At 38.1% G+C, this 26,959-nt stretch overlaps 1 protein-coding gene across 3 annotated transcripts in view; it reads right to left on the bottom strand.

Moving 5' to 3' along the window:
* The window catches only part of PLCB1 (phospholipase C beta 1), a 665,042-nt gene that overhangs the window by 433,744 nt on the left and 204,339 nt on the right, over window positions 1-26,959 (bottom strand). For all 3 annotated transcript variants that reach the window (XM_070587880.1, XM_070587881.1, XM_070587882.1), the window contains exon 3: window positions 16,026-16,094. In XM_070587880.1, the coding sequence (XP_070443981.1) occupies window positions 16,026-16,094 (69 nt within the window). The remainder of the gene's footprint in view (window positions 1-16,025; window positions 16,095-26,959) is intronic.

Raw genomic sequence — 26,959 nt, forward strand, 5'->3', positions numbered from 1 at the left:
TGCAAATAAATACTGAATTTTCTCTAGTTGATTTGTTATTAGTGGCACTAGTATTTTTATCCTGGAATTATTTTGTGTCGACTGTAACAAATAAGTACATACATTGATGTGGCAAGGAACCAGAATTGCCACTATGAGAAAAAAGAAACATATACATGGAAGGAGAGAAAAATAAGGAAGAGTGTTGTAAAAATGGATTAAATCAGATCTACTTGGACCAGTGATCCCACTGCTAGCACTACAATTTAAGGAAATAACGAAGAAGAAAAATGCAAAATGAAGACAGATATTTGCATCAGAGCCACTTATAATAAAAATAAAGTGGAAGCTGTATAACTACTGAATTGTAAATGGATGGTAAATAGTTAATATAATTTCATAGCAACAAATCATTATTCAGCCATAAAACTGATAAATATGAAAAATATTTAGCATCATAACTGTGCTTAAGATGTCACGTTAAATGAAAGAACTTTAATACGTCACGTATGCCAACACATAGATGAACCCAGTTTGATCTTTCGGGAGATAAACACGTGACTGGGTTTTTCTTTTGTATATTTGGAATTACCCAACCTGTAAGGCAATTTATTTGGTTTCCACGGTTTTTCAAAGAAATTTTTCATAGTAGCTTCTGATGTTGCCAAAATTAAAGCCAGAATCCCTTTCCATTGCTCTCTCCACCTTGTTCTTGAATTATTCTTTACGCAACCTCCCAGTTTTGGTGACTGAGCCTTCATTAAAGCAATAATTCAGGAATGGTCCCTAAAATAATTATTTTTCTCTTCTCAGTCACACAGCCAAAAGGATTATCTAGAGCCAAGGATGCCCAATTCTAGCCTTCCAATGTAGTGTGAGAATTAACAGTGCGTGAAATTTTTGCCACATGCAACTAATACCAAGTAATGCTATTAAAGCAATATGTTTTGTTAGGATTAAAAGAACTATTTTGAGTGGATTTGGATTCACCACAGCCTAAATTTCTGCCCTTGAGTTAACAACGCCACACCTTATTAATTGTGGCAAAGATGCCACCAACACAGTCAGATGACACCCTTGAACTTCCTGCTCCCACTGCCTCTGCAACTTATGGTTTTAGATGCATGATTTATCGTCTAGCATCTTGTTGCCAGAGAAACTAGCTCCACTTACAAAAGCAAGGCATGGCTCAGCTCAACATATTATTTTTCTTTTGCAACTTCATAGTTTCCTCAATTTACAACCTTGAAATGGGCATGAATATTGGTAAATTAAAAGCAGAACACTTAAGGACGTGATTTTCAAAAGCTTGATGATTTCTAGTTACTTGGAGCACTTCTAAGAATTTGCTTAAAGAACTTAGAATAATGTAGCGCAAAGTATCACGGGAAAAAGATTTACAGAGCAGAGAATCAAATTATTATGACTTTTTGCATTTTACACACTAGAATAATAATTTACTTTGTCTTTTTAAAAATGGAAAAATAAGAGTTCTAGTCACACTTCCACCATATTTCAAATGCTCTACGGTATCCTTCAAATAAATTATTTGATTTAAGAACTATCACCCGTAACCATGAAGTTTTGAGCAGATAGCTATAACATCAAATATCGAGTCTAGTTTGCTGTTACTTACACAACTTATTCTTTAACATACTTTCCACAAGTTCCATCAAACACTGCCTCACACGAAATATCTCACTCGATCGCCTATTTTTATTTTAGAAATTCTGAGCTATTATTTTTCAATATTATGAATTGACAATTTATTTGAAAGCACTATCGATTTTAAAAATGTGTAAACATAAAATTTAATTTTCATCATTCAGCTATTCTATATTCTTGGGTACATGTGTGGGACAGAGCTAATATGAAACCTTAAATTAATTTTATTTAGATTTTCATCTGGTATCCATATTTGTAAGTAAAAATATGTAGATAACGCCTTCTAAATAATCTTTAATCTTCACACAAAATTGCACACATGGAAATTGATTAATACAGAAGCATGTTTTGAGTCCCCCGAAATAAAATAACTCTCTCTCTTTAACCCCTATTTTTGACCATAGAGATTTACCTACAGCAAAAATAATCAAGTTAATAGTTAATTTCCCAGATTGATTATATGTGTCCCAATCCATGAAACTTCTTTATTAACTCTTATTAAATTCACACTAAGGTACTGTAAGGGTGAAAGCAAATGTAATTCATACATAGATACGAAATGACAATTTCAACTAGAAGCAATAAAATTTAATTTTTAATTAATATTTGTAAAAATAAAAATTATGTTGGGCAATTTTTAACCAGATATTACAAATTCTGAAATCTTCTACTAAGGAAATGTTTAACTTAAAAATTTAAATATTTTCTTAGTATTTTTGAAATATGAATAATGAACAAAGCTTTTTAAAAAAAAGGTTATTCAAGATATCACTAAAAGTGAAAACTTGGCCAGAGAGTGAGAAGCCTCCATAAAATAGATGGCAAATGTAAGGACCTAAAGGAAAACACTGAGACTCTGGCTGACGCAGCAGAGTCTACTTTGTCAAATAGCGACCCTGACTTCAAGTCTATTAAATGGATGCGCAAATGACCTTTGGCGTTAGGGATAACACAGCTACCGCTTATGGAGCCCCCACTATGAAACAGGTTTTATGGCCTTGAATCGTCACAACAACCCTGAGAAACAGTATTATGAACTTTATTTTATGGATGAAGAAATCGAGACAGGGAGAAGTTAAGCCACTGACTGAGGCGACACACGCCGGCGGGGCCTCTTGACCACTGCTGCCCCCTCAACATGAGGTTACAGAGTTAAAGTATCACTTTCAGGGCATTAAAGTCACCTCCTGTGACCAAGCAAATCAGCAAACTTCTCCATGGGTGCTCGCACGCGCGCGCGCGCGCACACACACACACACCTATAAGGGAACCAGGAAGAGGATACAGCTTTTAAAAATTATTGCTCCCTAAGCAATTTCTACTTACTTTCAATTTAACCTCAATTCAAGCTTTATCTTGAGTTCAGATCCTACCAAGAATCCAAGTGGTATCAATTTTACACAGGGGATAAGATGTAAAGCCATAGGAAACTGATCACAGAAAGACCTGGAATCCCGCCCTGTGGTTCACTGTGCATTAAGTTGGCCTAAATGCCAAACTACAGTCCAGCTACTGTGGAAATAAAGGAAATTCTTGTGTTTTGAATGATACATTGGCAATGCTGATGACTTTCTGTCATAAGCCACAGTCTAAATTTGAAAAAAAATAATAAAGGGAGGGGTGTAATGCTAATAATGCTTAAAATTTAAATCAATCTATGTATAATACAAGATAAAAATTCAACTGTGTATTATCAAGGGATTTTTACCTCAAGAAAGACTTTTCTGGTTTAGATCAACAAAGAACTTGGTCTTTAAACTGCTTTCATTAGGTATCTGCACTATTGTGGAAACAAGCATCATTCTTAAATTGGTATTCCAGTCCCGATATGAAGTGTGATTAACTTCATAAGAACGGACTATGGAAACATTTACCAAATTGAATTCAGCAGAACATTAGTCGCGTGATAGGCGCTTGACAACGAGGCCCATTGTCCAAAAAGAATGGAAAATGGCGCCAATCCATGTGTCCAACACACCAAAGGCTCTGAGAAGTCCTGTAATGAAGAAACTGAGCATCTCCAAACCTATTTGACAAGACAACACTTTTGATCTCGGAACACCTGCAAGCGTTCCAAGAAACTCATTTAGAGAAATATTAATTAATTGTTTTTTAAAAAGTATTCTTTGTCCCTGAGAGGAAAAAAAGCGAATCTTCACAGGGTTACATCCCTTCATGGCTGACAGCGATCAGCATATTCTTCTTCCAGCCCCACTAGTCTTACCTGAAATCGGTTAGTACTTGGATACAAATTAAAATGTCAAGAAACATCTGGATGAGGAAGTACCAAAAGGCATGGAGAAAACGTGTTGGTATGAGACCAAAAGGTGAATTTTCTGACTTGTTAGATCCAATGATCCCGTCTCATAGTTAAATACCAACAATTATTCTGCTTAATTAGGTAGGTTATTTCATCTCCTAGAAATCTCTAGGGATATTAATTTCAGGAGTCTTACAAAACTTTATTTCAGCCATTAACAAAGATCTGTCAAGTAGCAAATATTTTACCACATTATTTTGACTTTGAGATGCCATTTTTTACATAAGATCAATGTGATTTCTTTGGGTACTTGAAATTTCACATTTTAGACAGCTAAGAATGTTAATTGTGTTCACATTCGAGAAAGAGAAAAAAACTTCAGTAAAAGTATTCTTTCATCCCTGAAAATACTTACTGTGTGTCAGGTATCACCTCCAAAGTCTGCAATGTAGCATTTCATGCTTTTGTGGTAAATGGAAGGAATTTTCAGCCATTTTTCATTGGAAGATGATAAAAATGAATTTCTAGTACATACACTTAAGTTCCTTCCACTCTACCAAATTAATGTTACCATTATGGGTGGCAAAGCCCTTTCAGGTTTGTACATCATTTAATTCTCACAATAGCTCCACGGTAGACATAAGTATCACTTTCATTCCGTGGACTTTTAATCCTCTTACATCACGTGTCGAATTACATTCCAGTCTCTTCCCCATTGGACCACGTGTCAAATTACATGCCAAATTACTTTAGAACCAAATCTCCAACCAGAAAGCAGTTCGAGTAATATATACTATGCTTAATTATCTATCAGACTCACTGAGTGCTAAGAAGAATAAACCAAAAAGTGAACCTAGGGCAGGTAGGGAGTTAAGTAGCAATGAGTGAGCTCCTAAAGTGTGTCCGACATTATGATTTGTGTCTTGTTACCAACCATCATCCAACTCAGCAGACAACCCTATCCAGGAGGTATTATCACTCCTACTAAGAAACTAAGAAACCTTCCTGGGATCTCCCAGTTGATATGTGCCCTGGAATTTGAATCTGGGTCTCTTTGACCCTAAATCTTGTTCTTCCATTTCAAAATAGTGCTCCAGATTTTGCTTTCAGATTTTCATTTCAACAGCTTCATAGTACAGAAAAAGACACCAATATGTCCTTAACTGTTCTTAACTGAAAGTAAATTGCCCTAAAATTATTTTCATTTTCGAGACCTCCATTTAACTATCTGCAAATTTAGACAGTTTTCTAAATAAGAACTGTAAGTCTTAGTACAATGGGTTGCTGTGATGGTCCTCTGCAGGCAGGTATTTGGCTGCAAAGATAAATATGCTTCAAGTTCGTTTTTCTACAGTTTATATATGAGAAATAGATTTTCATAGGTAGGTTCAAGTACCAGAGCTACAAAAGTATAAAATTCTCATGTAAAGCAGTCCACAGCAGTACATGGAATTCTACTGTAAATAGGTAAATTATGCAATTCTAACTCATTTTACAACGCATCACATAAACATCAATTATACATTTTATTTACTTACTGAAATTCATTAATGACGATAGCTAAAATGTATTTAACATATACAATGGACATGAGAGTTGTGTTAAGCGCTTTACATGCATTTTATCATTGAGTCTTGACAGCAACCAGATAAGATAAGCATGGAGATTATTTCCATAATTCAGATGGGGAAACTAAGCCTCAGAGATGTGGAATAATTTGCTGAGTTATCTAGCTAGTAGTTGGCTTTGAGCCTTGGCCAGCTGATCCGAGAGCTTGTATACTTAATGACTACTCTGTATTAGGCACTTAAAATGTGTAAAGACACATGTTGTGTGCTCTGGGGTAGACAAGAACGAGTAAGAATGTGCTGATGATACAAAAATAACATATTCTGTAACAAAGGCCTTCTGCAAAAACAACGTCTTTTTCTCGAATGATTCCAACTATACATTTCTATCCCCTTTGACAATCATACTGATCTTAAGAAAAAAATCTACTTATCTATATTAGAGCAATTGTGAAATAATCTTTTGTAATATAATAAAGAAATACTGTTTTGGGCTCGAGTGTGTCCCCCTAAAATTCATATGTTGAATTCCTAACCCCCTTCAGAGTGCGAGTGTATTATTTGGGGATAAGGTCTTTAAATAGGTAAATCAATTAAAATGAGATCATTAGAGTGGGCCCTAGTCCAATATGACTGGCGTCCTTACAAGAAAAGAGGAAATTAGGACACTGATAGGTACAGGAGGACCATGTGAGGACAAAGGGAAAAGATGGCCATCTACACGCCAAGGAGAGAACCGTCAGAAGACAATCACCGTGCTGACACCTTGATTCAGAATTCCAGCCTCCAGAATTGTGAGTAAATAAATTTCTGTTATTTAAGCCATCTGGTCTGTGGTATTTGGTTATGGTGGCTGGAGAACACGTATACAAGAACTATGGCACACTTTTCTTTATGTTAAGTACAGCCGGTCAACTGTAAGGAAGTCTAGACTGAAAACTGGTCCTTTTGACAAATGAATGTTGTAGGAAAATTCTTAGTACATCACTGTGTAAAGAGAAAAACCATCCACTTAAGCTGGTACTCTTTTCTCTTAGATTAATAGTTCTCAAGCTTAGCTGAACACAGGAATCTCTGGGGGGCTTTAAAGAAAATATCAGCGATTGAGCCTCACGCCAGACATTTTGATTTAATTGACATGGGTGTGGCCTAGACATGGATATTTTAAAAGCTCCCCAAGTGTTTCTCATAGCTCTATATTAGACCCAAAGTTTGAAAACACTGGCGTAGAGAGCAGCACACTATGAAGAATTAATTTAAGAAATTAATATCAGTTATCTCCACAAGATGGCGTATTACTGCACTTGAAAGAATTAAAATTGATACATGTTTCCAAAAGGCAACTCTGTACCATTGCCTGTGGAACAAATTGGGTTTAGACTGAAATGACATCAGGTAGAAGCAAAGATAAAATGAGTCACAACTTTCTGGAAAGACCTAAGGTTTAGTTAACTCGGGTTACTAATACTGGTGTCAACAAGGGGTCTACTCTGGCCCACAAAGACAACTCTCCTGGCCGCCATGTCTTTCACCTGCTTTCACCCCTTGGCAGAACAGTGACCTCTCACTTCCCCCTCCACAACCTTCAAGGGCATTTTGAATTCTTTGGCAGTAGGGTACTAAGAGATGCTTGCTGTTATAAAAACTATAGAATCTTTAACTTAGCCATATGCGTGTTCAGTTCACTGTATTGTACAGATGGACGCACATATATATTGGGTACTGTAGGCTTGCTCAAATGTTCAAATTTAATTGTTGATAAGAAATATACCAACCCCTTCTCAAATTTGAGAATTTACACCAACATCGCAGAAAAGACTTTGCCTATCTGCCATTGCTTTTTAGAAAGTAAAAAGCTTTTAACCATTAGAGAAGATATTCTATACTTTAAAGGCAGCTTTAAAAATATTCTGTTGTTCACTATGGAATGGCCATGAGGGTGACGGGCAGGGGGAACTGGCAGAAGAGTTTTAAATGCAAATATCTACCAAGGGAACTATTCCTTAACCCCCTCAGCATCCTGATATTTCTGCTACCAAATCTTTGACTAGTTATATAAAGGTTTTTGTTTCCAAGGAAACCGCTGACATCTATGGAATTTAATGAACATAAAAAAGGAACTATGCCATATAATTTACATCTGGAGATAAATGTGAATACCTGTCAAAACCATTACATACACACGGATAATTCTGTGATTTTTTAGCCCTATTTTTCTCCATTTAGTAAAGATGCAAATAAACACACATTTATGGAAACAAAATGACAAAACAACATCAACGACAACAACTATTGCACCATGTCAGGTAAATTAAGAAATAGCTGGAACCAAGAATCTGGGCCAAAGGTCGATCTCCTTAGCAATTGAGTGAAAAAGAGAGAAATCTTTATTTTGTTGTGTAAAGGGTTTTCTTCTTCTTTCCTAAACCTCAAATATCTACATCAAATTTTATGACTGTGGCTTCACACAATGGTGAAATCTGTACAAAGTCAGGGAAATAGCTTATCATCAGCAAAGAGGGACAATAAATAAAGCACTAATTTCAACTCCAGGCCTCATGGATGATTCATTGAAACCACTGCTGTATAACATCCAAATAACAGCTCATTATGAGATTTATATATTGGCATCCAGATTCTATGACGAGCTATTTGAGATTTGACAACCCTTAAATAAATAGCCTATTTGGAATATTAGCAGGAAAGGCTGAACGATACAGGGAAAAAAATTTAAAGCATATATAAAATATCTTCAGTAAAGTGTGCAAAAGTGGAAAAAAAAAAAAAAAAAACTAGAAGGAAATTCCACCCTTTTACCCAAATGACTACTCCCCCCTTCTTGAAATGCTGTCTTCCGGTTCTTCATGCTCCTCACTGACTGCTCCTTGTCAGTCTCTTCCTTTTTTTAAAATTATGGTAAAACATACATACCATAAAATTGGCCATTTTGATGATTTTTCAAGTGTATAGTTTAGGGACATTAAGTAAATTTATATTGTCTTGTTGTGCAACCATCACCATCATTTATCTCCAGAACTTTTAATCTTATCAAACTGAAATTGCATACCCATTAAATAATAACTTTCTATTCCCCATGGCTTCTGGCCCCTGGAAACTGCCACTCTACTTTCTGGCTCTATGAGTTTGACTTCTCTAGATACCTCACACAAGTAGAATCATACAACGTGGGTCCTTTTGTGTCCGGCTTATTTCATTGGCATAACGTCTTCAAGGTTTATCCATGTTGTGACCTGTGTCAAAATTTCATTCCTTTTTAAGGCTGAATAATATTTGATTGTGCATATATAGGCCATATTTTGTATATCCATTTATCTATTGGTGGACATTTGGCTTGTTTCTACCTTTTGGCTAGTGTGAGTAATGCCACTATAAACATGGGTGTACAAGTATCTGTTTGAGGTCTCTGCTTTCAATCTTTTTGGCAATATATCATTTTCAGTCTCTTTTGCTGCTTCCTTCCTATCTTCTCAAAGTCTAAATGCTGGAGGTCCCAGAGTTCAGACATCAGGCCTCTTTCTTTATACCTACATTCCTTAGGGGACCACACATGGCTCTGAGCCTTAAATAATTAAAGTCATAACTCCATGGCCAACATTTCCCCTGACCTCCAGATTTGTGAATTCAAATATGACATCATCAGGTAGAAGTCTAATAGATATCTTAAACTTTAGATATCCAAAAACCAAATTGAATTTTTTTTTGTTTAATTGTTCATCTTCCTTGCCATCTCAAGACATGGCAACTCAATTCTCCCACTTTCCCAGGTCAAAACACTGAGAGTTGTTCTTGAATCCTTCCTTTTTCTCATGTGTCATAGCCAATGCATTAACAAATCCTACAGTTCCACCTTCAAAACACATTCAGATTCTGATGTTTTTTCTACACCTCTTGGTCAAAATCATCATCAACACTGCACAGGATATTTGCAATAGCCATTTAGTTGGTCTTCCTGCTTCTACCTTTGTCCCCAGTGGTCTACTCTCAACACTGGCCAGTGATGCTTTTAAAAGCTAAGTCAGATCTTGTCATTCCTCTGCTCAGAACTTTCAGATCCTTTTGCATTTCTCTCAGAAGAAAGGACAAAATCATTAGCATGGCCTATGAAACCCAGAATAATGTGACCCCTGGCTACCTCTCTGACTTCATCATCTTTCTTTCTTGCACTCCACTGTAGCCATATTGGCCTCCTTGTTATTCTTCAAATATGCCATTCATGTTCCCACCTTAGCGCTTTGCTCTTGCTGTGTTGTGCCCTCTGCCTGGAATGCTCCTCCCGCCCTTAGTTCATGTCTCTGCTTATATGACCTCCTCTTATCAAGAGAACTTACTCCCGTATGGCTCTATAAAACAGTGAGCCTCTTTACCACTCATGGCGTATGGCCTCCTGTCCCATTTTATTTGTCTCAGTGAGACTTATCTGTTATCTGTTTCCCCCACCCAGAAGGGTGCTGGAGCCTGCTCAAGGGGCTAGAGGCTGTGGCATACGTTGCTTTCTGACTCTGCATTCAATGATGTCAGATTGTGGCTTGAAGCCCACCAGGTTGAGAATATTTACCCAAAGGAAATCAGAAAACACAACAAATGAGGGATTTTTCTTTCTTTTTTTTTCTGAAAGGCTGTTAACCAGCACCACCAGTTCCCCACTCCTAAACAGAGCATCATATGAGAGCAGAGTTGTTTATCTTTGTTGTTCATTGCTGTTTTCCCACTACCTAGAACAGTGCCTGGCAGAAATAGGTGGCACTCAATGACTATTTGCCAAATCAATAAAGAGTGAAATTTAAAAGCCATCATTTTTTTTTTCTAAACAGCATCCCTGGCCTCTTTTGTGGGCTTTTTTGGGTGAGAAAGATTGGCCCTGAGCTAACATCTGTTGCCAATCTTCTTTTTTTGTTTTCTCCCTAAAGCCCCAGTAAATAATTGTATATCCTTAGTTGCAAGTCATTCTAGGTCTTGTATGTGGGACTCCGCCTTAGTATGGTTTGATGAGCGGTGTGTAGGTCTGTGCCCAGGATCTGAACTGGCGAACCCCAGGCCATCAAAGTGGAACTCATGAACTTCACCCCTTGGCCATGGGGCCGGCCCCCTAAAAGCCATCATTTTTATATGACGATTAGGAAAACAAAACCTAATCAATTAAAAAAACTTAATTTTACTCTACCTTATGTGATTCTGGTGATATTATATACTACACATAATTTAATTGTGACCTGGATATTTACAAGGAATCTGTATTCAAATTAGCATCACACATCTGAAATAAACTGCCCTTTGCCTATAGAACGAACTGGTTAATTGCCAGCTAAGCTCATGAAGGAGGTTTCTTTGCACAAAACACAGTTTGAATGTAAAACAAGAGAAATATTTTTCAATGATATCACCACAAGCATCATTGAAAGTTGAATGTCGGCAGTATGGAGTTTTCATACACTAAAACCTGGGTGAGCCTCTGTAACCATGGTGTCGCTCCCTCTGGAGTCCAAGGCACTCCCAGAACTGCTTTTGAGAAGCCACAAACAAGGTTGGACATAAGTCTTCCTTTCTTTCTTTGTGTTTGCAGAGCATCATATCTTGGTTAAAATGTGACCTGATTTTCTTTAAGTTCACCTGATTTGCTAGGATCCAGGTAAGAAGTTTTAGGTTATGTAAACTTGCTGGAGATCAGTGTTATAACCTGTAAGATGGAATGCCTTGGCTTGATTAACTTCTCATTTTAAAAGTTGGAATCAAGGGTTAACAGAGGGCTGGCCTATGGCCGAGTGGTTAAGTTTGCGTGCTCCACTTCAGCGGCTCAGTGTTCACTGTTTCGGATTCTGGACATGGACCTACACACTGCTCATCACGCTATGCTGTGACAGCATCCCACATAGAAGAACTAGAATGACTTGCAACTAGGATGTACAACTATATACTGGGGCTTTGGGGAGAAAAAAAAATAAATCTACCTTCTAAAAAATAAAAAAGGTTAACAGAACTTACACAACTAAAATCATGTGCCCCTTCCTACTCTCCATTTCACAGATGAGAAAGTAGAGGCACAGACAGTACGAACAACCTCCCTAAACTCGCTAATGGCAGGGCTGCCACCCAAACCCACATCTCCACCTTTCTAATCCCATCTACTTTTCAATACACCTAAGGATGAAATTTTTGCTGTCAAATTGATTCAGACTCCTAGTGACCCTGTGGACAGCAGAGTGGGATCCTGCCTGGTCTTTTTGCACCATCCTCTCACCTTCCAGCACTAACAGACAATGCTCCGCTGCTATTCATAGGGTTGGAGATGGGCGGCCAGGTCCTTCTTCCTAGTCTGTCTTAATCTGGAAGCTCCACTGAAACCTGTCCACCATGGGTGACCCTGCTGGTATTTGAAATACCAGGGGCATAGCTTTCAGCATCACAGCAACGTGCAGCTGCCACAGTATAACAACGGACAGATGCAGTGTGGTTCCCTGACAGGGAAAGAACCTGGGCCACAGCGTGAGAGTGCCAGTCTTAACCACTGGATCACCACGGCTGGCTAAGGGTGAAATACTTCCTAAGAATCCTGAGGATAAAGAAACTATCTTTTTCAGCACTATTTTTGAAAACTTTCTGACACGGCTCATAGTAAAAAATACACTTTTATGGTGACCAAGCACATGCACTCATGTACACAAAAAAAGTTTCACAAAACAATGTGCTTTGCACAAGACACAGATTATTTTCCATTCTAGACAGGCCTATTTCATTTTATTAATGCTGTACATGAGCCACTAAATTGGTCTGCTGGGTCAGAAACCACTAATAGATCAGAAACACCAGTGATAAACACTCTTTTTTTTTTCCTGCTTTTTCTCCCCCCAATCCCCCCAGTACATAGTTGTATATTTTTTAGTTGTGGGTCCTTCTAGTTGTGGCATGTGGGATGCGGCCTCATCGTGCCTGATGAGCAGTGCCATATCCGTGCCTAGGATCCGAACCGGTAAAACCCTGGGCCGCTGCAGTGGAGCGCGCGAACTTAACCACTTGGCCACAGGGCTGGCCCCTAAACACGCTTTTTAAAAGTAAAGATCCTTTGAAATGAAGATCCAGAGAGTGTGCGTATACAGCCTAGATAAGATGTATATACCACAACACCTTGCACTTTACATGCACTTCATAAACCAGGGAGGGAAGGAGGGAGGGAGGGAACCAGAGAGGAAACATAAATACATTTTAGATTTCAAAGGATCAGATGTTTTTTTCTGTTAGTTTTACATTTGGATAAAAATCTCCCAATTTCCCTCCAGTGACAAATTTCAAAACTGGTAACTTGAACAAAGGTTGTATACAGAAAAGCAGATCTGAAATTGCACATAATGTGTTAGGAGTCAACATTTAAAATTCATTAACAGGGCAACACATAGAAGCTTTTCCATTTCCTATAAATGTTATTTCAAATCACAGCGGGCAGAGAAAACAGTTCATCTTCAACCAGATCATGAATTTTTATGTAATGAGATGCTGCGAAAAACAAAAATAATATGAAAACACAGACAAATATTTGGGGGGGTGTCTGGGTATTTTGATAAATAATTTCTGCTGCTCCACACGTGTTCTTTCTTCCTTTATGGCCTATAAACCACGCAGAAAGTCTTCCACTCAATCTGTCTTCATGTTACATTGCCTTTCTGTACTAAGTTTCTAAGTTTTTCTCCCTCCATACTAATATCTTTACACTTTCTAATCCTCTACTCTTAGTCACGATGCTTTCTGTCTAGTCAACTCAATGGTCTCCTCTTGCTTAGTTTTCCTCCTCCGGGTCATACACCTCCTTCTGTGAGGTGGTTATACTGCAATCATTCTGAAATACTTGAGTCACGCTTTTGGTCCCTGCCACATAGAATTGCTGTCATGTGGGGAAGCCAGGAGCTGCCAGGGATGGCACTCAGAGGACGGCCACGATGGGGATCCTCAGGATGGAAAAGGATTCCCTTCCAGCACCTTGGAAGCCAGATCAGTGAGAGAAAGAGGCCCCTATTCCTTGGTGACATTTTTTTGAGCAGCTGAATGAGACTCCACCTGAACCCCACGCTTCCACTGAAATTTTCAATACATTCCAATAATTTTTAATTAATTATCTTTTATTTATTCAGTTTGAGCTGGGGGTTTCTTATGTAACTTAAAGATTTTAAGCTGACATCAATATCCACTTCTTTCTTGCCTGTCAATCCACAGAGTCCCTTTCAGCCCATCCCACCTCCTATCTCTTTATAATATAAACTTTTCTAAATTAAGTGATGGGAATGAAAACTGACTACCTGCAAATCTGACTTGAAATTTTTAATCATAATAAATGTAAAAATAATGATAACACCAACAAGAGTGGCTAATACTTAGTGAGTGTTTATTATATAGAAACGATAAGGTAAAGCAGCGGTGCTCAAATTTTGCTGCAAATTTGCTTTTCAAAACCCTGATGTCCATGCCACGCTTATATCAATTAGATTTTTTGTGTCACTAGAATCTCTGAAAGCAGGGAAGAGGCACCAACATTTTTTAAAGCTCTCTGGGTGATTACACGAGCAGTTAAATTTGAGAACTCCTTTGCTAAAGGTTTGCTAATGAATTATTTCATGTAATTCTTACAGGACTACTATGAAGTACTTATTATTACTATAATCATCACCAATTTAGCTGATGAGGAAGAAGTCTGAGTCTCAGGAAGCTCACACAGGTAATATGCAACAGAACCAGGCTTTGAAAATATTACAGTGGGTTGAGGTTCTTGAACAGCAGCAAGGAAAAGGAATGGCATCTTTTTTAGAAAGCCAAGAACACAGATAACCCACAGAGACAGCAATCTTTGATGGAGAAAGCAGTAAAAGCAAGAGCATTGTGAGCGTCGAAGTCTGTCCTCAAGAGAAGCATTTTAGGATCTAATAGTGATTTATCAGCTGAGCACAATACAGACCCCAGTTCTGTTCATTTATCAGCATTCAATGGACATTTATCAAACTGCATCCATAAATGAAACACCTAACTGATAAGCAGGCTGCGTACCGCAATAAAAGAGAAAGATCCAAGCTTGAAAGAAACTCTGCATGTGGCAGAGGAATTGACTTTGACTCCTGATGCCTGGAAACAAAAGGGGTCTGAGATAGTGTAGGCAACTGGCTTTAGCCAATTTTAATAATGAAATTTTAAATTAGGCCAATAAATGCATTAAAAGACAAAGCTTATTACTGTGTTACCAATATAGTTCTTGGAACTAAGAGGTTTACATGAAACTTGGCTGAAATGTTGGGAGAAGAAGAAGAAAAAATATTCTTTCCTGCACTGAAAACTGTGAACAATTTTGAAGCATCAACAAAGCATTAATGATGATAAGCCTGAGACGAAACTGAAAAACCAAACTATTGAAATTCCATTATATTACTAAGATATGAATGTAAAGAATAGACTGCTTTCACATGAAACACTTCAAGTAAACTTCTTGAAAATAATTCTGATTTTTCTTGTTCTTTTTTACATTTTCCTGTAAATGGTTTTAACCCTTTCAGTAATAAAAGCAGTGTTAGGTATTTGCTTTGTGGTAGAATTTGCCAGCAACTACTGCACTGCTCTGTAGCTGAAGAGTCGTCATTCCAGGTGACTTTTTTTCTTCCTGCATCTCCACAGCAACAGATCATTTTTGATGTCAAAGAAAGTATTTTGTCTTTTAAAGAATAAAACAAAAGTTGCAGGCAGATACTCAAATAGAAAATGGCTAGTTTTATACCAATTATGGAAAGAGGCAAGAGTTCCACCTGTTCTTCCCAAGTGCCAATATCATCTCTGCTAGAAAGGAAGTATTTAAAGCACTAAAATTTAAATACAATAAAGAGTAGTTTCCCGCTTTGATGGCAAGTCAACACATCCTCTACTATAATCTACTAAATAATCAAAGTTAAAAAAAGTATGTTCTTTACTTAACATTTTTAAGTAATCTTCAAAAAATAAATACATAAACTGCAAACACTGCTTTGAATATTTCTTCAGCAAGTTTTCAAATCCAAACAAATCAACATTCCACACAACTGATCCCAAAGTCAGCCTGTCTTCACTAGTAAAATTTGCATAAAGAAGACTTTATACCCTCTGGCGTCATGGATGGAATGATTCCAATTGCAAAGCATTTGAGCTATAAGGTCTTGTTTATCACGTCTAAAAGTTTAGTTCACGTATGCTTTTGAGGCTCAAGGAATTTTTCAAATAACATCAAGCACATTTTAACTATTTAGAATTACCTGGCAACTTTGGCATTGTTAATTTTTTTTTCAAACAAAAATAACATTAGCGGGCACAAGCAATCCATATGTCCAACGGTCTATATATCTGCTCATCGTTTCCATCTTTTAACAAAAGTGGAAGTTTTTAGGGCATACGGGCTTCTGGAAGGACTGGCTGTTTGATGGTGTTTTACAACATCTCCAACAGAGAAACTTTTAGTGGGGGCAATTAATTGATACCATGACACAGCTAAATAATGAAGGCAGCATCTGGTGCGTGCGCAATGCTTGGCTTCCTACCTTGGGAGCTTTGGCATGCTTCCCGCATCTGGCATCCTTGACAAGGCTGAGATCTAACAGCTCCGTCTCCTGGAAGGCAAAAATGTGAAATCATTGAGCATCCACACAGATCTCTTTTCTTTGTTTTATATCATTAACATCGCCTTTAAAAATAATATTATCTTGGTACCTGCCTGAAGATTTCTCTGCAATTGGGGTATTTTTTCCTCTTACATTGCTTATCAAATGAATCAGAATGGAAACAAAAAGATAACTAACTGCTAACTGCTACATTTAATATATATCTTAAAACATTTTGAAAGTGTCATGTGCGTGGTTGGATCCTCAGTCTATCCTACAAGCCATTCCTAAGTCATGACGAATCAGGCCTTCCTGTTCCTTTGCTGAAAAATAATTCTGAGAGTCATTCTGAGTGTACATAAGGATGTGTGAGTAGGGTGGGGTATTAGGAAGGACAGGTGGAAGGAGGTGCTCCCATCAGCTCACAGAATACACAGCTCACCTGGCCAAGGTAAAGGATGGATCTGCCTCCTATACCCCACACCCAGCCTTTTGCACAGATACCATATGCCCTGATCTTTTCATTTATTCACTATATATTATGGAACACCTAAATATGCAAGTTACTCTAGGGTACAAAACACATAAGTTAGGACAGCTTCTCTGGATGGACTTGCCATCAAATAGGGGAGTAAAGAAATGTATATGCATAAGACAAAGGAGAGCATGTTAATGCAAAATTTAAAGTTAACTGCTATGGGGGGCTCAACAGAGAAAAGATAGCTTTTCCCCTAGGGGCTGAGAGAAAAATCCATGGAGACATGAGGAGAAAGAGGGTTCATCCCAGTTGGAGGGTATAACATGAGCAAAAATATCCAGGCAAAAAAGGACCTGAGGTTATGGCAGAACTTTGAGGTGTTCACGGCCTTTAGACACTTAGAGCTGGGGAATATTGCAGGGGAAGGGATAAGGAGGAGGAGCGGGATAAAGAGGCATCCAGGAGAAAGGAACAGCACAAGAGAATGCATACTAGCAGTGTGGAAGGGGATTCACGTGGACGACATTCAGTATTTCATTGCTGAGGCACTAATATATGAAAAAAAGTCATGGGAGATGACACCAGAAAGGAATATGGGCAAAAGGATGGAGACCCTGAAAGTCTGGCTAAGGACACTGAGCCATGAGGTTTGTGACACATATGACACCAAGTTATCTAGTAGACTCTATCACCAGCCAGAGGGACTGCGGTGCAATGAGCAGAGTCGTCTTAACAGGACTCCAGCCATCCAATCTACATTTTCTAGAAAATGAGCCAGTTGGATGCAGGCATGGAATTCAGCTGCTTATAAACCCTCTGGACAGGAGTGGCTATAATTTCTCATAGGCCACAACATCCCCAGTTACTGGCCGCTGGAGTTCCCAGACAATTCCTTCAAACAGCTGCCACCGATTTCTAACGTTTGGTGCAAAATGGTCTGATTATTTTCCTGCGACTAAAGTTGATCTCATGACTGCAGTGTGATAAGGGTCAAAGAGGAGATAGAGTCTCTCCACTGGGATGCAAACCCATACAGCAGGTCCAACAGAACAGCCGGCCCCAGAACAGCTCTCTGTGGGTAGAAGGGAGGGCAGGCAACAGTGTCTTCTCTTCTTTTGCTCACCCTGGCCTTGTAAGTTTCCTTTTCCCCATTTTAGCGGATTCCTTAACCCATTCCCTGTTGAGTGTGACTCTGTGGAAATCCTCCCAGACCCTGGGATGTGACAGGTAGCAACCCAGCCAGGAGCTTGCAGGACAGATTAACTAGAGTCACGCTTGCCCTGAGGCCACACCATCCACAATACTGAAGGTCACGTTATAAGTGTTAGAAGAGAAGGCTATCAACCACAGGACTCAACGCTTCACTTAGGCAAATGCATAATAAAGTCCTCAGACAGGAGGAGGGCGAGCATCTGGCCCAGGTTTCTTTATCTCCACAGCAACGACAAATAAGTATTTGTTGGAAGAGGACAAAGAGGAAGAGAACCCAGCTTAAGGAAGTTTAATCTAGAAGACCAGAACCGAGGGCAGATCTGAGAGACTGGAGACCAAATGAAGGCAGAGGAATTCGGAAGAAAGGTGAGTGTGATACTGTGGAGGTAGAATTGACCAAAGGAAAGAGAGGAGTCAATAAACAGCTCTAGGGTTTCCATCTTCCTCACTTGGACTAGAAAGTTTGGGCAAAATGATAGTACAACTTGGAGACGTTGGTTTGAGGGGTTTATCCAAGTGAAAATGCCAGTCATTAAGTCACTCAAGTACTATATACTGAATGCTGCAATGCTTCAGGCACAGGCTAGATACTGAGGAATGACACCAAAAAAATACAAAGATCAGATACCTGTTTTGAGGAACTCATGCACAAAAGCAATTATTATACTCCAAAGGAGACATTTCAAGGTGCACTGCAAGATGTGGGCTACAAAAGGCTATGGACTCTTTTCAGTCAGTACACAAGGATGAGAAAGAGTTTGCAGGCTTATAATTTTGTATAGTGGGTGGAGGAGGGCATTCCAGGGAGAGGAAACAGCAGGTGCAAATGCACGGAGGCAGGAATTGTGTGCAGAAAACTACAAGTCACTCGAGACACACAGCCGAGTTGCGTGGAGAGTTAGCTCAATCAATTCCAGACTTACTAGTCATTACGTGTGTGTCCTCTTTATAATTATTCATAAGATGCTGATATTTATTTCTGATGCATTTTTCTATATATGCTGCATGACATTTTACATACATGCAGCATAAAAATCACACACACATACACAATACATTTACCTAATTTTATAGCAACATTTTCGATTCAAGGAAATTCCTCTCAGTTGAACAAAACAATAGACTTAAACTTTACTTATTTGTTTTTACGCAGAGAGCCCAAACTGAGTTCACAAAGAACTAGATCTGAGCTGGCATCATTATAGAGACTTTTATATTTCAGATAATGGACGCTGTTTTCTACTTTCAGCTCAAGAGGAAATGTTCATTCCAAGACACAGAGGGGTAGTTAATGCCAGCTGCCCTGGGGATTCATTCTGATACCGCAGCGCCTAAGAAACTTCTCTCGTCCATGTGTAAAATTGTGTGTGCAGGAAAACCACCACAGGGTACTATCAACATGGGTAATGTGGCGTGGGAAAGACCCAGGTGGAAAAGCTGTCCACGGACTCTTTTGGATGGAAAGCGATGATTAAAATAGTGTCTCTCCCTGCTATTAACATGCAACAGCCACCCCTCTGGGGTTTAACTACATCCTATTCTCTCCTCCATTAAAAAGAAAATGAGGAACCCAATACACAGGAACACAAAAATGTTACTTGTGTCATTAAAACTTTTTCTAGGTTAATTTTCTTGTGCTAATAGTTTTAACAACCCACTCTCATTATTAGATAGCGGTGAAATGGTCCCCTTCTCAATTTAAGAGTAACTGTTTTCCAACTTTATGGAATTCACTATTCCTTTCCTCTTTTCTTTAAGAGAGTGAGGTTATATGATTTTTAAGCAGAAAACCTGGGTTTGAGTAAGGGCCCTAATATGAACTAGTCATGTATTTGGCCAATCATTTTACCACATAATGCATTTATTTTATTACTTATAAAATGAATATGATAGTACTTTTTACGCCAGTGGCTCTTAAACCTTAGAGTCACCTGGAAGGCTTGTTAAAACACAGATTGGCCAGTGCAATCCACCAGAGTTTCTGGGTCAGCAGGACTGGTACAGGCCTGAGAATCTGCATCTCTAATAAGCTCACAGGAGATGCTGATGTTGCTGGTCCACGGACAACACTTTGACAAGTACTGATATATATTCATTCATAGGGTTGTTATCATAAGCCTTTTTAGGTGAACACGATGGATAAAACTATACATTACTTATATGTTACATTACTTTGTATGAAGAAGCTATTACTGTCATTTCTTTTATAGGGAACTGTCGAATTAAAATTTTACACCTACTGAATGCAAAAGGGTGCCTAATGGTGAATAATCTAGGCTTAAAGTCTATTGAAGAAAAACTATTGCATAATAAATGCCATCAACTCTTATTCTAATGTGTCCTTAGCATTAAATTTTATTCTATACAAGTAAATGTCTCTGTTCAGAAATTCAAGCAATCATTGAAATTGTTTTATGTATGTTGAAAATGCTGTACTATATTACCTTTGTGTTACACTCAGTAAAATCAGAGGCATCTTTAGAAAAGTGAGAGAGGGAAGTTTGTTCTCTCTCACCTCTAAGCCCATCCAACAATGGAAAGGGGCTTGGGGTGCCCAAAGGCTTGTGGGTTACCTGGAAGAATGAACTAACAGAACCCCTTTTATTTCCAAGGCACACAATGGCCCCCTGCAAAGCTTAGAGACCACATCCCTAGGACTTCTAAACAGCCACTGAAGCATTGTCATCGGCTGTGCCTTCTCCCTTTGTCTCTGTGGACAAAAGTGAATTAACAATAATTAAGTACTTATTTTTGATATTTTTGAATGAGTGATGAGAAAACTGAAACATCCAAGATAAAGGAAGATCAAATTGTCTCTGATGCTTACTATTCAGCAGAAAGATTTCAATCCATCAGCCACAGCACACTATGAGGTAGATGAGCCATGAAATGCGCTGCAAACCCAGGGAAGAAGACAATTTAAAACTCAACTCTTTTCCAGCATACCAATTTCTGTGCATTGTCACCAAGTTCCATTAGTCATCCAACATAATAACGTGCTTCAAGTTCACACGATATATATACCAATCAGAGCAGCAATTACAGTCATAAACATTTCACAGGGAAGATATTAATGGCTGGGCATGTGGGGGTGACTATGTATACCTCCACATGTGGTATATTCATTAAGTTGTTCAACCTCTATTTACCAAAAGTAGAAGACACTAATATGTTTTATCGACTGCCAAACCTCCCTAATATGCCCAATGTTTTAAAAAAAAACCTATTTTAGAGTCCTTTAATGAAGGACTTTAATTTCAAAAGAAATAGATGAAATAGACTCAACTCTTTGTGCTTTGACGTTATTCCACTTCTGAGGGAGAGAAAAATCTGTGTAGTGCACCTCTCAAAAAAAAAAAAAATCTCTGCACTCTTCTCACCTGGTCTCCTGTTCCCTTTGTTCCCCCACCTTGACTTTTGTCTTTTTTCCCCACAGTGCAATGGCGCCCCCATGTCAGGAACACAAATGGAAATGAGATGTGTGGTCCTCAATACCACAGCAGAGAAAAGAGAAGGGCGATACGTCTGATTTCTTTATTTAAACAAACCTAGGTTTAATATAGTGCAAATTTCACAGAACTAGAAGGCAGAATCCTTATATTGTCTCTTAGAATTATAATTTGTAATCTGTGCAATATTAAGCGAGTTACTACAGATGTCTGTGCCTCATATCCTTGTCTGTCAAACAGAGACGCAGATGCCAGCAACACCTTCCTCATTGGGCTGCTGTTGAATCAACTGAGATATTAAATTAAGATCTCCACTTAGTAAGCAGGGAGCACTGCATGCATACAAACTCTTGTGCTGGCAACATTTCAAGGGAAAGGGAAAAGATCCTAGTGAAAGGCAAAAGATCCTAGTAGAAAAACCAAAAATGTATAGGTGAAGCATCTAGAAGAAAGACATGGAATGTAAACAAACCAAAGAAAAAGGACCTGAAAATCCAGTACTCTGGAGATATTTCATAAAACCTTGAAACCAAAATAAGAGAGATGACTTCTAGAGGAAACTGATTTTCACTTTTATGTGTCATAGTTAAATGCAAAATAAGACTAACACTTGAAATGGAGAAGAAGCAATGAGATGGTTCGTATGTTATGGGTTGTATTGTAACTACTGAAATAGTTCAAGCCAATAAAATAAAAACTGAAAAATTATTGTGATGAGATTAAAGATTCCTACCACCAAAGGAGGCAAAGTCAAGAATTGTGATTAATAACAGTAGCCATAGTAATAATAACTATTAACAATAGAGAACCAACAATGTGTCAAGAATTGTAAGAGATAATTCTCATATATTATCTCAGTAGTCCTTGCAACATCACTGTAACATGAGTATTATATTCCTCCAATTTGCAGATGAGAGAAGTAACACAGAAGGTAAATGACAACTGTTGGTCAGTTGTACAACTGAATCACAAATCTCAACTTTTTGCCTAACTATAGTAAGCTGAGTTCAAAGATGGCCACCATGATTTCTGGCCTCTGATAGCCATGCCTTTGTGCAGTCTCCTGCCATGGAGCATGGTCAGGACCTGCAACTTGTCTCTAACCAAGAGAATATGGCAAAGGGGATGGGCAATCGCTCCCATGATTTTGTCACCTTATATGGCAAATGTGAAGGGATTTTTGCAGGTGTAATTAAAGTCTCCAATCAGATGACTTAAATTTAACCCAAAAAGAGTGATCCTGGGTGAGCCTTTCAAAAGAGGATGAAGAAGTGTGAGACTTGAAGCAGGAGAGATGCTAAGCTGCTGGCTATGTTGTGTATTGCCTATGAAAAGGGGAGGCCTCTAAGCATGAAGGCCCCCTGACACTGATAAACTGTAGAACAGAACTGCAGAGACACCCTGAATGAGCTTGGAAAAGGAACTCCAGCTCCAGATGAGAACACAGCCCGACAGACACCTTTAACACAGCCTGTGAGACCCTGATCCACTGAAACTTTGAGATAATAAACGTGTCTTGTTTTAAGCCACTGAGGTTGTGGTAATTTGTTATGCAGCCACAGATAAATAATACACTACTCTCATTTAATTTAAGAAGAAAGTAAATAAATTTACATGTTGTGGCATTCTACCCAGCATAAGAGTGACTGCAATGCTGTGATCTTTTTTGAATACATCCAACAGGAAAAAATTACTGTAATGGAATCATACAATTTTGGAACTGGGAGAGACTGCTGATGAGGAAACTGAATCCCAGAGAAAATACATCAATTTCCCACGATCACTGAGCCTGAGTACAAGATAGAAAATGAGTCCATATACCCCAAGACCTATTTTTTTCCCTAAAGAACTATTTTTCAGTATTGATAAAACAGCAGGAATATTAACTGACTAATACAAATGGAAAAAAGAACATATCTTTGTTCACATATAAGAAGAAGTATCATGATAAACAGACTATAACCCTAGTTTTAGGAGGCTATATCCCCACAAGGCAATGTGAAGTATACTGGCAAATATCTAGTTAATTTTTTCTTTGGAGATAACCAGAAAGATAGTTCAGCTCCTGGTTATGCAGTAGCCAAATTTCCTCCTTCTTATTTCCTTCTTTGGCTCCCTAAGAAACTTTTATATATTCAATTAATAACAAAAAGTTACGGGGTCTAGCCCTGTGGCCTAATGGTTAAGTTCAGTGTACTCCACTTCAGCAGCCTGGGTTCGTGGGCTGAGATTCTGAGCAGGGACCTATACCACTTGTCAGCCATGCTGTGGCAGGGACCCACATACAAAAGACTGGCACAGATGTTAGCTCAGGGCAAATCTTCCTCAAGTAAAAAGAGGAAGATTGGCAACAGACTTTATCTCAGGGCAAATCTTCCTCAGCAAAATAAAGTTGCTTAATTTGAAAGTTAATGCAGCTAAACATAAAATTCTATCCACCGCACCAAAGCTTTATTAAGACACAAAATTAATAAAACTTAATTCTACTGGCATTTATGTTTATGACCTGATATATTTATAACCTAATGCATCTATGACAGTGGGGGGAAAATGCCATACATGATTCTAAGGTTCTAGAACGTATTATATCAGGAAATATCTTTTAGCAATTTTTATAAATGTTGAATGAAAAACTGGTGAAATTTAAAATGCCAGTAACTGGCTTTATTTTAACCTTATTTCATGGACATTATTTAAAAATTGAGAAAAAGGGCTCCACAATCATGGAAAATTTATATATATTATAAAGATGAATAAAATCAAGAATATATTGGATGTTTACGACCAATATGTTTTATTTCTCCAATTCTTATTTATTAACAGGCATCTCATGGAGGAATTCACCACATTTTTATGGACAAATAATGATACTGCATTTGTTAAGGACTCAGAGTTTTTAAAAAATTTTAACTACGATGATAAAGATTGCACTGTCACAATTTTCTATTACATCTGTGTTCAGCCAAAGTCCTCATTCCAGGCTAATCAGATTAACTAGAAACAGCATCCATCATTCAGCAAATAGTTTCATAAATGCTGAAAACTATCTTTGTGGATATTTGTGGTGAGCATAAAATCTGATCTCCATAAAAGGTCTCTTGAAAAGAAATATGGAAATGATATAGATTAATCAGGCAAACAAGCTGTTTCCACTTGAAAAGTCCAGATGATTTAAATGTAGCCAGATTTTCCCTTTAAATCATTTAAAACGATATCTCTGGTTTACACCTATTTTGCTATGGCTGAACAGCCAAGCTTTTTTATCTGGTAGTGCAAGCTGCTTCTAGTCCCTTAATCTTACCTTAATATAATATTTCAGCATACCACTTATCTGCTTATGTAACACAAATTCTTTCATTTCCCTAGACCAGTGGTTCTTAAAGTGTGGTCCCTGGACCACTAGTTATCAGCATCAGCATCGCCCTGCAATATGTGAAAAATGCAAATTCTCAGGTCCTACCCTAAACCTATTAAATCAGAACCTCTGAGGTGGGGCCTGGCAATTTCTATTTTAATTAAGTTTTGGAGTGACTCAGAGGCAATCTAAAGTTTGAGAACTTCTGTCCTAGATATTAAATGGAGGCAACAGCTGCCCATAGAGAAGGCTAGTTAACAATAGCTAGAATTTGTTGCAGGACATTCTATAGGACGCTGGACAGGCTACCTAGATCCATTTTAGAAATAACTCCATTAGAGGCCTAAAAGCAATGAGAGAACTGATAATAAAACTGTTTGAGAAAAGTCTTCTTCAGACTACTGTGCTAATCAGTAGCATCAATATTCTTATAGATTGAGGCAGTGATGTCCACTTTGGGCCCTAGAGGCTAGACAAAATCAAGGAGACATTCTAAAGATGTTGGACCCGTTTCCAGATGCTCTGATTCAATCCTGTGCATGAGACACCCAGGCTGATAATTGATGTATTTCTTTTTCTCTTTAATCACACATTCATGGCAGGTCTGGGGACTTCCAAATTTTCTGAAGTATACAAAAATGGCATTTGTCCTTGCTTTCCTAGTAGTCACTTCATAATATCCACCCAGATAGTCTCATTTTTCTCCTTCAGCTATTTATTCCAACGTGTATCAAAAATTCTTCTGTCCAAATGTTGCATTGTATCCTGCCAACCCTCTTCCTGTGTTCTGGCAACCACAGGGTTTTTTTTTTAAGATTTAATCAAATTTTTACTGCTTCATCAAGGACATGCTAAGGCTTTTGTTTTTTTAAATCTGTGATTCATGGGAATTAAACAACACACTCTTGAACAATCAATAGATCAAAGAGCATAGAAAATATCTTGAGACAAACAAAAATGAAAATACAATATACCAGAACTTCTGGGATGCAGCAAAAGCATCAGTCACAGGATTTTGATGACCTTTTAATCTCACAGGACATCCTGAATATGCAGCGAGTAAATCTGTCTTCCAAAATGAGATATTTTAAATTGACAAGTATGCAATAATGTCATTTTTTTCAAAGAAGACTCGCTTCTTAAGATCACTTTTGGTTTTCTGGTAAGGACAAAAGGAATACAACTGACCATTTTCTAATGCCAACTGGTAGGGATAAGGACTGGATATGTCTAATGGAGAGCATCACACAATGAATTGTGCTATAATTCACCCACCTATGTGCTGTAAATTCACCAGAAATAAACTCCTTTTAATTCAACTGTTGATCAACCTCAACACTAATGCAAGTAGAGCACAGAATGAGGCTACCTGTTCACATCAAGAACTATAAGTAATTGAAAAAGTTCACTAAATCCAGAGTCACTTTCCAGTTACCCAGGAAATTTTCATAAAGCTCCTGCTGGAAACTCTATTGATGCCCACCTGGATCCTTGCTGGTCCCTTTTACTGGCTTGGCACCAATCACCCAGTGTTTGCTTGCTTCCCTCCTAACAATTGACACCTGTGGCCTTTGACTACCTTTGGCCTCCTGGAGCCACTTCGCTGAGATGCACCCAGAGCAGGATGTGTCTGGGAGGCTATTTCCCCCCAGAGAGTTCATAGCTCATGGCTGACAGGTGCAGAAGCATGACGCCCAGCAACTTTGCCTTGGGACAGAGCAAACTCCCATGCTGAGGCTGGGACTTTGCCTGAAAGCTCACCCTTGAATGGCTTCTTCCCCTTCACTGTCCTGTTTACCCCACTCTCTCACTGTTGTCTCCTGGAAGCCTTTCCTTAATAAACCTCTTGCATACAACCACTTGTATTTGGGTCTGTTTGGAGAACATGATCCAACACAGCTATCACTTGCAAATAATAAATTTAGAAAATAATGTTAAACTTAAAACTCTTCTGAATCATGTGCATACTACTTTTAAAAATCACATTTTCATATTATTTTCCTTGGCTTTTGATATATTTCTGTATATTTTTGGAATTCTTAAATTTTCTTTGCAAATAGTCAAACGAGCATTCTTTGAGACAGTGAGTTCTCAGTCACTGTACATTGTATTTTATCTTGTATTATCCTTATTCAGATTTTAAAATATTTTGACCATTTCCTGGGAAATAGACACATGAGTATATATCATCAAAAGCTTCATCACACCATAATCAAAGAGGCAGTGACTGATTTTAAAAGAGAAATATTTCTTACTGAAAAAAATAATTAAAAGCTATAAAAAGCATCAGCTTAACTAATTCCCAAACCAGAGTTCATTTTTGTCATATTCAGAGCTAAAAAGAAATATGTTCATATCCATTATATTTTAGGTCACTTTC

This window comes from Equus przewalskii, chromosome 21, assembly GCF_037783145.1.
Source record: "Equus przewalskii isolate Varuska chromosome 21, EquPr2, whole genome shotgun sequence".
NCBI classification, from domain to species: Eukaryota; Metazoa; Chordata; class Mammalia; order Perissodactyla; family Equidae; genus Equus; species Equus przewalskii.